Source organism: Camelus bactrianus, chromosome 7, assembly GCF_048773025.1.
Source record: "Camelus bactrianus isolate YW-2024 breed Bactrian camel chromosome 7, ASM4877302v1, whole genome shotgun sequence".
NCBI lineage: Eukaryota > Metazoa > Chordata > Mammalia > Artiodactyla > Camelidae > Camelus > Camelus bactrianus.
This window is the reverse complement of record NC_133545.1, coordinates 53,382,280-53,399,733: the sequence shown is the minus strand read 5'-3', so window position 1 is coordinate 53,399,733 and position 17,454 is coordinate 53,382,280. Positions and strand designations below refer to the sequence as shown.

The 17,454-nt window shown below is 37.4% G+C and overlaps 1 protein-coding gene across 6 annotated transcripts in view; it reads right to left on the bottom strand.

Moving 5' to 3' along the window:
* Positions 1-10,534: 10,534 nt before the first annotated feature.
* The window catches only part of ETV1 (ETS variant transcription factor 1), an 89,673-nt gene continuing 82,753 nt past the window's right edge, over positions 10,535-17,454 (bottom strand). For all 6 annotated transcript variants that reach the window (XM_074367415.1, XM_074367413.1, XM_074367414.1 and 3 more), the window contains one exon: positions 10,535-13,304. In XM_074367415.1, the coding sequence (XP_074223516.1) occupies positions 13,083-13,304 (222 nt within the window). In that variant the 3' untranslated portion in view covers positions 10,535-13,082. The remainder of the gene's footprint in view (positions 13,305-17,454) is intronic.

The window sequence follows — 17,454 nt, the reverse complement described above, 5'->3', positions numbered from 1 at the left end:
CCCAAAACACCCTGCACACAGCTACAAAAGCAAAAGCATCACTCTTCACGCTTCTGCTTAATAGTCTTTGGTGACTCACCTTAGCCAAAAGCTGTTTCTAAAACTTGCTTCTTATTAGAAATCACTTGAGCCATTTTATTTTATGAGTACAATTAGCATACAGTAAAATTGAAATTTTCTGTTGGTTTGTAATTCCATGAATTCTATGCCTACATGTTGTGGTAGGTAGGATAGTGGACCTCCAAACTTACAGGCCTCCTGAACCCCTTATCCTTCCACGGAAGAATTTCAAAGTTTAGTTTCAGCCTCTCTCAATAACCTCGACTCCAGGCATACTTCCTTGTATCTTCCATCCCCCCAGCTGAGGTTGGTGTATCACTTAGGGCAGAATCACATGGGAATAGGATTCCTGGAACTTATCCCAGGCCTACTCAATCAGAAACTCAGGAATCTTTATATAAACCAATACCCCAAGTGATTCCAATATTAAAGAACTCAGATCTCATAGATCAAAACGTGGAGCAGTGGTGGTGTTCCTACCGGCTGTGCGTGCGTCACGATCATCTTGGAAGATTTATCAGGAGGAGCATGCCTCCTGCGTTCTTCTGCTGGGCTGTTGGTTAGTTGGGGGACTGAGATGCATAGCTTAAGAAAGTTTCCCAGAGGATTCTGCCAATCCTAGATTTTCTCTCCCTCTCTGCTTCTCACGTGCCAGTTCCTCTTATCTGCCTGAAATTGTCCACCGAATTTATATGCTTGGGATCATACATCACTTCATCTAAAAAGATGTCTCCATATCCTCATTCACGGAGGATTGACTGCTCTCATAACTGTACTCAGGTGCGTAGTAGATATTTGTTATACAGAATTTCACATACTGAATTATAGTCAGTGGTCTCTGCCTTTCATGCCTACAAGACTATGAGCTCCTCAAAAGAAGCTGTGCCTTCTTTATTTTCGTCATCTTCAGAGCTTATTCAATCAATATATGTTCAAGTATATAAACAATTATGTTTTATAAACACAACAAAATGAATACCTCAGTAACAGTGAAGTCAGTGAGACAAGTTCTAGTGTGGCAATTTTGACCTTCTCATCTCTGGAAACTTCTGTGTGGCCAGATGCAAAGCAGTTCTGTTTCATGTTTTCCTAAATGTTTGACTTTGAATATCAGTGTAGGGACCAACACCTTGTTTAAAGGTGTCATTTTCACTATGGGAAACTTTTACAATCAATTCCAATGGTATTTTCCTTGAAATTCAAAAAGAATATTAAGAGCCAAAGACGGTTTGCTTATTCATATCAAATGCCCCTCCGTGCAGAAAAGTTACATATCGTCACTCCCTGGAACCCAAGCATGGCCAGTGACCGTGAACAGAAGTGCTAGTGTAACTTCGGAGCAGAAGCTCCAAGAGCCAGCAGGTGGTTACCACGGCCTGTTTGCCTTTGCTGTATCATCAGTGCTCTGGCGTAAGACTACACCATCAAAAGAAAGTCTGAAACAGGACTGCAGATGACCCACGGTGGGTATATTATAGATGGAAAACTAAACTTTGTTTCTGTAAGCCACTTAGCACAAGCTAATTGATCCTGACTGATACAAGGCTCTTGTGACATTGGGCCCTTGAATTCCCCAAGCAAGTATGACAATAAACCAGAATATGGAAACCTTAGTTATTGAGCTTGCTAGGGTGAATGTGTTTAAAACTTTTTTTGAACTTTCCTCGGGTAGAGGGTGACCTTAGGGGCACCTAGAAATGTGTGCGTGCGTGCGTGCGTGCGTGTGTGTGTGTGTGTGTGTGTGCATGCATGTAGGGGCTTGACTTATCATTACTGGAGGACCTACTGGCATGTAGTGTCTGGGGTTACAGGTGCTATACATCCTACAGTGCACGAGAGACTTGCTCGAGAATTGTTCTCGCAGGGACACTGGAACACAAAACCCACTTAAAAACACGCAGGTCAATTCCATCTCAAGAAAAAAAGAGAGAGAGACTTACAGATTCAATAGTCATGGTCATAATAAATACATAAAAAGTGTACATGGGGTTGAATTTTTATTCAAGTAGGGTTATTGAATCAGTTTGTCAAGAATATTCTTAAGTTCTTGACAAACCTTTGTTCAGAAAGCCATGGCATTTCTAACTTTTTGGCACATTCTTGAGTCAGTTCTTTAATCAAAGGATGAACTTTGAAGGCTCTTTCTCAGATACAGTGTTTCTCCTTCCCAGGATTTAAATTTTTTACTAATGTGGTTATCAGTGTATTGATTCTCAGTTTTTCCAGTTGAGTGTTTTTCTTGCTCTTTAGAAAATACTGATTCTCTTGCTACTAATGGATGCTATACCCTGCAGATTTACTTCATAATTCCTTTCCCTTTTAACAATATGACACACACTTTGATCTTTCATCATGAGTCAATCCTGCCACCTCATAATCATTCTTTGTTGCTATGCTCTGATTTCCCTCTACCTTTTTGCTATTCTAGGAAAGGATGTTTCCAAAGGGAATTAACTCAGTCTTCCAGAAGGGACTTTAGCATTATATTAGAACCTGATGAGTCTTTTCCAAACTCATCTAATTAATCAAACATCCTGTTCCATCTCTTGGGTGATACCTGACATTGCAAACTCACAGGCAAGTTTCTGTTTCCTGTCACCTCATTGCACCCTCCAGCACTAATGCTGAATATTTTTCTCCTTTTCAAGCGACTCTTGTGCTTTGCATTTGATACACACACTTATCAGCTGTGCCAGGGTACCACTGTAATTTTACTGGCCTTAACTGCTTTTAGCAGCACCTCCCAATTTAGTATCAATTGTGAATTTCATTGCAATGCTTCTACACCTTCCTATTTATCCAATTAGGTATCCGTTTAACCTGCACCTTGAGGGCAGTATCTAACTTGAAGTCCACACATGGTGGTGGGATTCAAATCTTCTGAATACTAAACAAGTCAGGCAAACAGGAGAGCTTGTGCTATCTTCTTCATGAATCGTCAGCGTAAGGGCAAGCAGGCTTATACTAAAGTGTAGTATGACTTACCATCTGTAAAAATATGGGTAACTTAAAGAATCAGCTTGTCTTGAGACACAGAAGAGAGGTCAAATAACAGCATCATTATACAATTGCACAGCATTAAGAGACTTAAATGATCCAATAATATAAGCAACTACTTTTAAAAGCATCAAAAATGAAGCCAAATCTATTTTTTCCTTCCCCCAAATCTGGATTGATTTTATGTATTGTCTGAAATCATGGGGCACATTCTGAATCCTTTATTCCGTTTCTTTTTACCAAGCCTGGGAAGGCTGTGTGAATGTTAATATGTCCTGAATAAATCCCGTGCTCACTGTAGCACCTTATAATGATGTGTTTCCAAGCTGCCATATCACGGTTGATTATGACTTCTTTTTCTTTGCAATCCTTCATTTCATTTCCATTCCTTACCTCGGTGTTAATATTCCTGACTATTTGAATTCATTTTAGAGTTCATGAGATACTGTATCAAATGTTTTGCTAAAATCCAAATGTATTACATCTCCCACATTGCAGTCATCCACTAATCTTGTAATTCAATAAAAAAAAAGCAATCAGATTTGTTTGGCATGATTTGTTCTGTGTAAACCCAGGCTGCTTATTGCTCAATGGTGCTTAAATGATAAGTAGTGCTCAACGCAAATTTCCTCATCTAACTTCTCATTTTAACTCAGAAAAGTCTATAGTGTTTTTGTTCACAGATTTTCCTCCTGGCACGTAGCTAGTTTCTAGGTCCGGAAAAACCAGGGAACAGAAAGAACATACTAATTTCATCTGGGTACCCCTTTCTCTTTTTTTGCTTTTATATTACTTATTTTCCCATTTATTACCCCTACAATTTCTTATTAGATTTTCATTGAATTTATTATGTGAGTAATCCCTTTATTCCTATTTTCCTATAACATCTTTTTAGGAAAAGTGTTCATTGGTAGGGGGACAAAAGGACTGTGAGAATAAAATTTATTTCATATATCTCCGTTGAGAATTAAAGGGCAATGCCTTTATATTTGTGCAATCTCTCTATCCGTATTAGTCATATAAGAAAGATACAGTTGTAGTTTCTCTCTTAAGCCTAAATCTCACATGTAACGGATGATAATCATTTCATTTTAATGAATTCTTTCACTTTTGCTCAACTTTAAGTACCTGCCATGGGTTGAATTGTGTCCTCCCTCAAAAAAAGGCATCAAGTCCTTACTGCAGCATCTCAGAAGGTGACCTTATCTGGAGATGGGGTTGCTACCAAGCCGGTTGCCTTACCTGACGACGGGCAGCAAGTCAAAGCGCTGAGACACCGAGGTTTGCAGCAAAGAGAGGGTTTACTCGCGAGGCAGCTAAGCGAAGAGGCGGGAAAACAAAGCTCAACCTCCTTCCCCAAACGCAAGGGGTTCTGGGTATTTACGTGATACGTAGCAGGGCAGTTCGAGGCACCGGGAGCGTGGGGAAAGGTGATTGGGAAAAGGTGCAGTAATTGTGGTTCTGCGCAGGCGTAACTAAGCTAAGGGCGGCTGCAGGTTCAGGTGGCCGAGAGGCAACCCGCGCATGCCCAGTTGGAGGGTGGGCGGTCCTACCCAGTCTTCGGGGCCTAGAGGCAGCTGTCTCCTAGTTCCTAGAAAACAACTCATGCAAACATGTTTTTGTAAGCTACTTGCTGCCTAAGGACATGCCAATCTTAAAACCACCTTGATTAGTGAAGGCAGGTGAAATGATTTAACCATGGATTCAGGGTCTTCACAGAGAGGTGAGTTAAAATGAAGTCATTAGGGTAAGCCCTAACCCAATATGACCCGTATCCTTTTGAAAAGGAGAAACTGAACACAGAGGCAGATGCAGAGGGAAGATGATATGAAAAGAAGTGGGAAAAAGAAGAACAACTACAGCCAAGGGGAGAGGTCTGGAGCAGATCCAGCCCTGAAAAGATACCAGCCCAGTCAATACCTTGATTTTGGACATCTAGCCTCAGAACTTGAGACAGTCAATTTCTGAGGTTGAAACTCCCCTGTTGGTGCTACTCTGTAATGGCAGCCCCAGAAACTAATATCGTACCTATATGCATATTGTTTTGTTTTCATCATTATTTCTCTTAGATTTTTACTCTTCTGGAGTTTGGTAAGTATTTCCAGTTCTTGCTAATCACTGCTTTTATGCATATTACCATAGCAGCAGGTTTTAAGGTCCTGTAGGAATTAAACCATTTTTGAAGGAAATGGACAAACAAAAAGGCCATTCTATACTCAGTAGTTTTCACATTCTGAAAATGGATGATAATATCATTTTTAGGGACTTTGAAAAAGACTGGACACCCAGCTGACAATTCTACTTCTTACTTAAGTTTCCAGTTGCTCAATTACTTCTCACCCATCCTGCAAGGGCTTGATGGGACTGGAAGACTCCATGCCCATTTACAGGCAAGGAGTGAGGAAACAAACTAAGGCAAACCCTTGGGTTTTCTCTCTTGGGCTCTGAATTTTGAGTAAAGTCATGCAAGTATGGAAAGACACTTGGTAATCATCAACTTCAGTAATGATGACCTGAATAGACTGATAACTGTTTCTTGCTACTAAGATTTTTTTTAAAGCTAACTTCTTTATCATTTCCATCAGCTTTGCTCTCTACTCACTATTCTTCTACTAATCTCTTTTTCCACTTATGGGTAGAGGACATTTTCATGAGGACATATCCAAAGTTTACAGAATTTTAAATCTATCCATTCAGCCTCACAAAAACCCAGATAGATGGCCATGTCCCTAATTCCAATAAACATCCACCATCTCTTGACTGATAAAATATAAGATACAGGAATACAAAAAGTAAAATTTATGATAACTGTTGTGGGCCACCACAGATATAGAGGGGGGAAAAGTTTAATGTTATTAGGTCCAGGAAAGTTTCCCTGTGAGGGATATCTGTCCTGGAGTGATGATGGGATGATTCGATCACAAAAGGTCGCTGTACAAGGCAAACTTAGAAGAGCATTTTAACCAAGCTTTCTCATCTAGGGTGTAGATAAAGAGTGAATTTATTTTCCAAACTCTGAGAATAAAAGTGAGACCTGTTAATATGTGGGGATAATAGGTGTCTTAGGCAACCATGGACCATGCCAGGCAAACTGAGGCACTTATTAAGCTGGTAGCAACTCCTAAGCTCTCTGTTATGAAAGGGACAGTGCAATGGACTATCCGATGGAATGCATCAAAGACTGGAGTAATTCAGTGTTAGAAGGATGTTGTACTCATCCCTATTGTCCTTTTTTTGCATCAGTAGTAGGTTGTGGACAGGGGGCCAGTTGGCCAGGGTGTATACCATAGATAGCTAAACCTTCTACAAAATGGGGCTTCGTGGCTTTGAAAGTCTCCTAATCAGTTGGTTATTGTTGCCTGGACCGTCAAATACTAACGAATAGAATGACCCCTTCATAACAGTGAGGAATCTCAGTATGTTCACATACACAGCAAGTGGGCACTTGATAAATGCTTTTAATCAGGATGCTGAGGGTCAAGGCAGTCCAGAAGTTAGGGAGTCGGCAGTCTGCCTTGCCTTGATTTTTAGTTAAATGTTCAACATCTTTCTGCACAATGGGCCACGTAGACTTACACTTAGTGATTGATTAAATCCTTTCTTTTATAGTAAGAGGCATGATTGAAGGTAAATACTCATTATTGAATAAAAGAATTGAATAAAAGAATCTCTGCTTCCCACTGTCACTAGCATTCTTAAAGCTCCTTCTTGACCATACTCCTTTTGCATAGTCTATGCACTATGTAATAGATTTCAGCCTAATATACCACATCATATAGTTCTCTAAGTGTGGGTTAGATTCGTGTGGGTTAGTCTTACTTAGTTTTATAAATCGTTTTATAAATCTACTATATATTCCACAGAGTCTACCTATAGGGTGGGGCACTTAATTTGAATGCAGAAAGTACACTGTCAGCTGATCTTACAGCAATGTTTAATATCAATCTGTAGAAGATTTATAACTGGAGATTTTGAGAGACTAAATCAATAAATTTCCCAATATAGACCAAATTGAAATAATACAAAGTCTGTTCTAATATGATTGAATTAATTGTCACTCAGTGAATATATCTGTGTGCAACACATTTCTCCTTTGGGATCTAAATTATCCAAATACTCATTTTCATATTTCTCCTTGTTTTGGTTTTAGAACCACTGCCTCAGGGTTTCTATGAGCACAGATTTTTATGAAACTAAGTAAATTCTAGGAAAGAAGTCTTTTTTCAGTTGATTCTATGTCAGAGTTTTCTTGGTACTGAATTTCAGAGGTTAGGATGTGAAATAATTAAATGGCAATTTTATGGGTTATTTGTAACATTTACTATTTACACATGCAAAACAAGCTCTTCAGGAAACAAGAAAAATCAACAAATTTGGAATGCTATCAAATTTGGGCCTGGTATTATATACCTGAGAAAAAAAGAAATCAGAATCTTATCTCTTCAGATGCTGCTCTTCCTATAATAAACTACAATTTAGTCCGTGAGTGATTCTAAACAAATCACCTTAATCTATATGTGATTAAGTACCATATTTCAAGGATATGGTCTGAAATGATCACTGTCTTAAAGAGCTTAAGCATAGCCTCAATCTGTTTGTGTCTTTATGATATGCTAATCAAATCTGTCCATTCAAACTAAAGAAACGAGTGCAAAAAATCAGCTCACTGTTTGACGTGGATTGTTTTAAGGTGCTGGGCTGTTTTTATTTGTTAACATAGATGTAAATAACTGAGTTATTTTCAAAACACCCAAAAAGCTTGTTATCTAAATACATTTTTTTCTCTGCAACAATGATTGGGACTTTGTAGAAATAGTGTTTATACATAAAGTTCTTTCTTTTTTCTTTAATAATGCTATTAAACTACAGTATGAAATCAGGGCCCATCTATTAATAAAGGAACTATAAGAAATGTGAATTATTAGAAAGCATAAGGTTGCATTTTTTACATTTATGATTCTAACATGTAACAAAGCATCTCCTGTAGTATTTTTTAAAAATAATTTAAGGATAAAAAGAATCTAAACGCTCTGGAGATACTAGTGGTGATGGTTGGACAACATTGTGAATGTAATTAATGCCACTGAAGTATACACCTAAAAATGGTTAAAATGGCAAGTTTTATGTTATACATATTTTAGTACAACTTCTTAAAATAGAAAAAGTTAGAGTAATATTCTTCAATATTTTAAATATATTTTTGCAGTATTGAAAGCAGGATAGCATTTTGCAGTTTAAAGAGTACAACATGCATTCTTTTTTTCTTCCCATTTTTTCCTCACATTTTTCTTCTGTCCATTAAATTCACATTAAGTTTGCTATAGGACCAGTGGTTGTACTGACTAATCAAAAAAAAAGTTAATACACATAAGGTGTCATAGTTTCCTCTGAAGCAATGGGATATTTTTTAAAAATTAAAAGCAATATGATTTCAGTTCTATTTTTTTACTTTAAAAATGCATTTGTTACTTCTTCTGAATCATGTGACTTGAAATCTACCATCCTTTCAAAGTTTTCTGGGAGATCTACTACTTTCAGAAGTCATGTCTAATATCATAAATCACGGGGGCAGTGCTTACAACTTCCTGAAGAGGTTGACCTGTCACTTTCAGAATCATTAAGCTGTATCCTTCTCCAGTAGAAAAACAAAGTGGTACTTCATTTTGATTTCTAAACGCTTAGAGACACGTGCAAAAATCATGTTTTGATGTTGCTGTTGTTTAAATAGTACTTGATCTCTTTTTCAGATTTGTCTATAATCAAAAGTGGTTAAAGCAATACATTTTAAATAAGACTGTGTTTCAGCAAAATGTGAGTCATTGCCACATACATGTTTAAGTCATTAGGAACTTAAATCAAGAAGGTAGCTAGATCCAGATTACACAAAAAAGTAAGGTCTATGAATTTACCTGTGATCCATGACATCTTGACTCGACATTCTGGTTTTGTCTTTAGCCTCAGCTTCTCCTCAGACAAAGCCAATCAGAGATGGGGCAGAACCATATGTCATGCATGCCAGCTGGGAGTCACTTAAATAATTTAGATCCTTCCTTTCCCCTGATTTCTTCCTGGTATAGTGGCTGAACACATTAAGTGAAATAATATATTTGAAGAGATTAGAACACAGAACTAGGAAAAGATTTGTCAAATGTACTAGGACCTAAATTACCAGAAAGAATTACACGTGGGAAGTTACAGGAGCACAAAGACATGACCCAAGTGCCTTACTCAAGAAATAAATGATTTAAATGATTCAGATGATTAGAAGAAAGTAAAAAAAATAGATGCCATTTATCAGTTTTTCATGTGCCACCTTCCAGAGGGATCACGAAAGTGCAATGTTTTCAGTTTCTGGGCTTTTATTTTAGACTTAGGTTTTGAGCATATTTAATTTGCTATAATCCCATAAATTTCATAGCATGTTTTCTCAAACCATAATTTTAATACATCCAAGTGAATTAAAAATGTCTTCCCCATAGAAACATAAATATAATTTTGGAATGGAACTAAATAAGAATATTGGAATCAATATGAATTGATAACTATATGAATTTATAAACTATAATTATTCTATATATACTTTTAAGGGAACATTCTAAAATCAACATCTCTTTCTATGGGCATCCACTACTAATCAAATCTTCTCATCTTTAACTCTGTTTTTCCATAAACTGCTTTTTTCAATACATAAATCCTTCTAAACAAGTCACTCTACCTCATATCCATCTCCAGATCCCTGTGAATAACTTATCTGGAAAAAGGGACTCTGAATATGTGATTCAGTTAAAGATCTTCAGATAGGAAGATTATCCTGGGTTATCTGGGTAGAACTTAAATGTAATCACAGGTGTCCTTATAAGAGGTAGGCTGGGGGAGATTTGATTACAGTAGAGGAGAAAGGTATGTGACCACAGAAGCAGAGAAAGCAGTGAGGACGCGAGGAGCCTTAAATGTCAGCAACTTCTAAAAGTAGAAGAAGCGAGCACAGGATTCTTCCCCGGATCCCCCAGAAGGAACAAGCCCTATAGACACCTTGATTTTAGCCCCTTTAGACTCATTTTGGACTTCTGATCTCTAGAACTATAACAGGATACATTTGTGTTGCTTTAAGCTATTAAGTTTGTGGCAATCCGGTACAGCATCTATAGGAAATTGATAAAAATCTATAAAAAGAAGTTTCAATTAAATGACCTCCAAGATCCTTCCATGATTTGAGCAAACTGCTCTGCACTGTCAGCTGTGTGAATTTTTATTTTTCAGCATATTATAGGCATAACTTAAAAAAACAGTTTTCATTAGTTATTTGGGATGTAACATTCTTTGTTGTAATTAGTCTGTTGGGTATTAGCATCAAGAGGCAGCAAACACGAAGGGAGATACTTCCTTTAGTTTCTTTTACCAAGATAAAGGAAATGTTGTATCATTGACCTCTATGATTGAAGAGCCAATTCAATTAGAAATTCAAAACACAAGAATCTTGCAGAAATCAGCTGCCAGATTTATTAATCTATCTGAAAATGAAAACACAACTAAACAAAACGTAGAATAAGAACAGAACTTAAAAAAAAAGTTTAGATACATTTCCCAAAAGAGTTTATAATGCAATGTTTTGAACACTTCTGTATTGGAAATACCCTTAATGTCGGCCAATTACTTATTTTATTCAGTGAGTCACTACTGTAAACAGAAAAATATATGGTTTGTCCTTAAATACTATATAATTAATACCGATTCTTCCTTGATCCCTTAAAATAACACACAGCTCAATTCTTTCCCGATGCCAAACTAGAACTAGAATTCTTAGAAGAAAAAAAGAGAATGAAAAAGAAAGAATCCTCAATGGAATTCTCATTTAGATCATATTTAAAGACCCACTTTCAATTTCTCCTTCAATTTCTCCAAATATGTCAATCCTCTTTCCAATAAAACTTTAGGTGAATATTTTAAAATTTGTTTTTACTCTAAGTGCTGTAAATGGTCACACGAGCATAGTGGGGGGGTGGGGAGGAGTTCTGATTTTTAAGGCATACTTACTAGCCCATCATGGGCCTAAGGACATATGATGTCTATGTAGGACAATCATTGAAATCACCGGTTACATACATGTGTTGAAATTAGAATATGTTTTTTCACAGGATTAAATGTGAGTAGTATCGATTCTGGTAGGTCAGTTTCCCAATAACTGTTCAATTTAGAGACATGAGTTGTGATCCATGTCTTGCTGGAAAATGGGTAGCTGGGAGACCATCTTTGAGCAATTTTTCCTGTCTCATCATGAAATGCTTTCATAGGTTGATATTGGCTTTGTGTTTAGAACTTTTCTTAAACATTTTGCAAATGACTCTCTAAACATTTTTCGTCCTCTGGGATATTGATGGACTGAACAAAATTCATGTTTTTCGCTTGAATTGTTAAGCAAGCTATTGGAACCCCATCTACGTATGGTTTTTTTCAAGGTGAATGGAATGATATATCCTGCTTTCCGTATTTTCTCCAAATACAAAACAAAACCGAAACAAAAACTTTTGAAACTTTCGATCTTTAAATCTTCTTTCAAACAATCCAATCACATATACACGAGTGTCCAAAACAAGACGGGTAGTATCAGTGCCAGCACTATGTCACACAGCAACTTCCTCATCCTCTTCGACAGTTTGTAAATAATTTTCCATTTCACCAAAAGTTACAAAAGTTTCCACAGTTTCCCTTAGCAAGCTGAAGCTTACTCTTCATTTTGTCAATGTGCATAAAAGCTGCTTCGAGCATAGCATGGCATAAGCTATTTTGTAAGCGATAAATGGTTCGAGTCATCTATTTTGTCCTGAAATGCTATCTGTAGTTAACTGCATTGCTTATAAATGGTCATAGTAAATTCAGCATGAAAGAGACTATTACAGAAAAGACAGCAGCAGAAGCATTAGCATTATCTAATATTTATATATGTTATCAACATAACACAGCAGTAAAAGGTTTAAATGCATATCAATGGGTACCATGTCTAAAAATTACTATAGTACCTATTTAGTGTACTGGATATTTTTCTTAAGGAGTGCTTGCTGTATCTAGAACAGCATAATATGTGATTTAGTACAGTTAATTCTTATTGATTAAATGTTTTTATGTACTGAAGGAAGTGAAAGGAGACAGATTTTTTTTTTTTTTTGCTTCATTGTGATCCCAGATTTAACATTTAAATGAAGGTCTTAAAGGACCATGAAAAATACCATTATTTAACTGAAATGCGCTTCAAAATATTTAAATGACACTATGATTTGTATCTAAACAGCAAGGTGGCACCAGATATGTCTACTGCTACTGGCCTGTGACTCAGTTTGGAGCCAGAGTCCAAAATTGTGCCCCTCATTTACAGTCATGATGATTACTCAGCTTCAGAGAGAATTACCCATTTTATGGTTATCCTCTGTGAGTCATATAGAAAGCAAAACAAAACAAAAAACAGCAAATGCAATCTCTAAATACCTTTTTACAAGAGGTGCAAAAACAGTCATTTCTAACAATTAAACTGCCTTTTACAGTAGATTTTTTTTTGTACACCTTGCGGAGACTCAGTAATGAAAGGGGAAAATGCCCAAGGCAAAGAGTCTCCAAATGGATATTTACACAATGTGAATTAACTGTACCATAGATACCCAGAGGAAAGGAACATTTTCTATGCTGTTATGAAATCAAATAAACGTGATGTAGCTTCATCATACTTAAAACCTGTAGGACCCCCACCCAAGCCTAAGTAAAAAGTAACCCCCAACCCCCCCGCCCATTCACCCATTATCTTCCTGTTACACAGAATAAATGTTTCGATTACTCCCACCCTCCCTCAAATAAAGTGCGCAGTCCATGGCAGACCATAGAAGGATGCAACAGGAGAAGCCCCTTTTTGTGTATCCTTATTTAAAAATAAAATACAAACAACGAAAATCAAACAAAAATCGAAGAGAATTCAGAGATTCTCTGCATCTCGCAGAAGAGGAGGAGAAGCGCGAGGAGGCCCCCGACTGTCCCCCGTGTTAATACACGTAACCTTCGTTGTAGGGGTGAGGGTTGCAGCAGCCCCCGTCGGGCATGTAGGTCATGCTCTCGTCGAAGTGAGACAGTGGCACCGTGTCCTCTTCGTTGACGTGGCGCTCCATGTCGGTCTTGAGCAGCGGGCGCTGATTATCTGGAAAGGCCATGGAGAAGAGGGCTTCGGGGTCACACACAAATTTGTAGACGTATCTCTCTCCAGCCACCTGGGAACACATGGAAGAGAAAACCCGTCCTTACGTGGGGAGCTGGATGGCAGCCAGGGTGGCAAGCATTTTGCAATAGATACAAAGACCCAATCACTGTGTGGTATACCTGAAACTAGTATCATGTTACATGTCAATTATACCTCAATTAAAAGGAAAACACAAAAACAAACAAACAAAAAACCTCATCTTCACCATCCTTGGCTGTGGAAGGACAGGGAAAGAAATGAACAAACACATGGCTTAATACACCAGGAAAGGGTGGATAACAAGAAAAAGCAACCAGGCATTAAGAGATATACATAGGAAAAAAAATCCTCTTTTTGTGGACTTTGTGGACTAAACTACAGTTCAATGGAGGGAAATGCAATATGTTGAGTTTGTGTGATAATTTCATTCATTCCACACATACTAGAAAGCTTAGCAGTTTGCTTGTTTTAATATAAATGTAAACTTACATTGTAATTTGAGGGGAAAAAAATCAATGATTTCATGCAGACATCTCACATTGAAATTTCTTTCCCTCTGTTTTAAAAGGTAATATCTATGGTGCTTATAAAATAACCAGACCTCTAAAGTGTAGCATCTTCTTCTCAAAATTACATTTCTGAAACTGGAGAAAAACTGAACTTCCAAACCTGAAAAGAAAAATGTATTGTGTTCCTAATAAGACTAGACTAGTGATTCACTGATTCACAGGGTGAAATGTTCTTTCTCTCTCTCTCTCTCTCTATTTTTTTTATTTTGCACTGTATAGTCTCATCTGAAAATAAGAAAAAGATACATAGCCTTATTTAAATGAAATATGGATCAAGAGGGCAGCATTATCCTGGGTACATCACTTTTAAAAATGAAAGCTAGGTGCACTAGACAGAAGTTAAGGATGAGCATAAAGTGTCAAATTGAAGTAAGAGGTGTGAAAAATTGAAAGGCATTTAAAATACACAATGCAAAGAGAGGAAACGAGAAACAGAAACTTGACAGCTACCTGAAATAAAGAAGTAGCAGAACTGGTAGGAAATGACATGTCCCAAGCTTAACTTTTAAAGAGTAATGCTTCTCCAGGAAATTATAAAAAATTGAGTAAAACTAAACAAATCTGTCTCCCGCACCTTCTGCCACTAGCAGACAATGTTGAGCTTCTGAAAATCCTGGAGAGGGTTGGGGGTGGTAGAATACAGGTCTTTGTATTAACTTTGAGAGTAACTTTTTGTGGGTATGTAGAGTTCGGTGATTTTAGGAAGGTGGAAATTACTCGGCACCCCGGCTAGTTGCTACGTGACATGGGGGATGGTGAGGCCACGGCTTACACGCCCTCTGTGCACGTTTGGGAGGAAAAGAGGAAACTACCAAAGAGCCCCGCTGGCCTGGACTCAGAGGGAGAAGATTTTCTGTCCCCGGATATTTACTGCCTAGGACAAGGAACCGATTTAGAGAATCCAAGTCATACGAAGACCCTTAGGCTTGAAAACAGCCAGTACTTGGTTTCCATGAATTTGGGAATGTTTCATAAACTGCCCTCAGGTCCCCTTTTTTTGTGAAATGGGGGCAGGAATGGCTGCTTGGAGAGCCTGCTGGAGGGTGGACATGGGTTTCCAGCACAGAGCAGGGCAACCAGCGGAGTCTGCCCTACATTTATTCACGTGAGCCCTCTATGAATAGGAAATTAAGTCCCTAAAGGTGAAATGGTGACATCGCCGTAAAAATAAAAATGGGTAATAGCAGAAACAAAGCCAAAGAGACTAAATCCTACGTTCCATTTTTCCCTTTGTTCAAAGCATTCTGAGAAACAACTAAATGGCCTGCGTAATGCAGATCATTTAATAACCTGCTTTGCTTTGTTGAGGGGCTTCTGAGGAGGAGGCCTTTGCTTTAAGCTGTTTGGGCTGTTTGGTCCAACCTGTGGCTACTGGTTATAATTGGAAATAACTTGATAAATGAGTGTGAGGAATTAAGGTGAATAATATACAGTCAAGGTTATAAAATCTCTTAAGGACTCTGCCTTGACTCACCCTTTTATTTTTCCTTTCAGTAAACATATTTAGGGCTAGTACTACATTTACTGGACTACATTAAATGCCACAGAGTTTAGAACAAGGGCTGATAAGCAACCAAGGGACATAATGTCTTCTATTAGTAATACAATAACATCTGGAAAATGCTGCACACGGAGTATACACAAATGCAATGTTGAGATCGGTAAAACATGGATTTCACAGGACAGATGAATCAGAATTAAACAAGGAGATATCTTTTGAAACTGTGCTGTGAAAGAGATTTAAATTATGTGTTAACTTTTAAAATTTCAGAAGTAATACAGGGATATTGGAAGAAAATTAAAAATTACGGATTAGGCCGAAAGAAACAATGATCAATGATTATATTATCCATAAATAAAATGTTGAAATGTTTGTATATACTTTTCTAGGCATTTCTAAATTTCGAATAGAAGCATGTACATAGACTGTGTATAAGGTATAATAAACATTACAACCCTGTTTCTTATTTCTTTCACAACTACTGAAATAATCAGGTTTTTTTCAAGTTTGATCCACTTGGTTTTATTTTACTTTCTAATGTTTCCATTTAATTTTCTTTTACATACACACAATTTTAAGTTTATAAACAAGTGTGGTCAGATAAACATTTTCCCCTACACATTAAAACATAAAACTCTACATCATTTTTTTAAGGACTGCATAATTTTCCTATGAATGGCTATACTAGAACTTACTTAAACCATTACAACCATACATATGTTATCAAGAAAAGCCAAGAAGGCAAGATATTCTAAAACCAGAAATAATATGAGTGAAGCAATGAGAGTCACAGGTGTATCAAAGAGTAGCAAGTTGACCAGTTCAACTCCTATAAGGATGAGTAAACATGTACATCTACAAAAATTGTAAAAGCCTTCGTATTTGTGCTAGTTATAAGCAGACTTCAACTTCTGCACTTTTCACCATTAAATGACTTATTCTTTCTTCTATGAAACACACCAAAAAGGCTGTGCTGGGCAACATTTTGCTATCCTTTATTAGCTGATAAATAAATAGTTGCTAATAATTTCTTCTGGCAGTGACAGCCTAATAAGGGAAAATGTGAGAAGCCACAGCAGTTTTATGTGTATTTCGCCATCTATGCCATTATTTAATGATTTGATAGCATCTGACTTATTAATTTATTAAAATAAGAGGTAAACAAGTGGGATATGTGATAACTGGATAAATAAATGGGAACATGGAAGTGGTTATACTCATAATAAGAATCATAAGTTTGAACACTTCTGAGACTATTTAAGACGAGATGTGCCATCCTGGAGATACCCCATCAAACACTGTCTAAAAACTGGAGTATGATTAGATATTTTGCGATACTTTTTAGCTCTCGGTGATGGCTCCCTTTAGTAAGGGACTAATGGTCAAGGCACAGAAGCTAAATAAATATGCCTTGGCTTCAGGGTGTGAGATGCATTCACAGCTATCATTCGTTGAAGATTTTTACTGCACCAGGTACAATGCAAGTGTCTCTAGTACATTATCTCATTTATAATCACAGCAACGTGATGTGTAAGAATACCACTACTTGGTAGTGGAAAAATCTGTTGAAAAAGGTGATCTAGTGAGAAGCTAGCATGCAAACCTAAGCCACTATTGCATTTTTCACCACTGGGTAAAACCGCCCAGGGGAACTATTGAGCACCTCCTGTGCCAGCCCATTTAATGTGCCAAATTAGGAAGATGCTGACAACAAGGAAAGGAATGGGGTGTATCTGAAAGGGTTTGGCTGCAAATGGGAGTGGCAGATGAGAGAAAGAGACGAATTAAAGATGACTCCAGGATTGAGATGGAGGAGACAAGACAAGCAAGTAGTAACTGGCTATCCATTTTGAAGGTGAGAGTCAGGGAAACAGGAAGCAATTAAGAATCCAGTTCAGCCGTATCTTTTAAGGATCTTGGAAGTTCTAACTTCCGGGCTGGCCAGTTCTAGAGCACTGATTCCTTTCGGTCTAGGAAACTCTATGATGCCGTTTCCCTCCGTTCTATTAAGTTTCATGGCCCAACTAGTCTAGCTTTTCTTGGCATAACTATGGTGACATAAAAATATGTCATAATATATAACTATGTCCATGTCCCTCCAAATAAGCAAA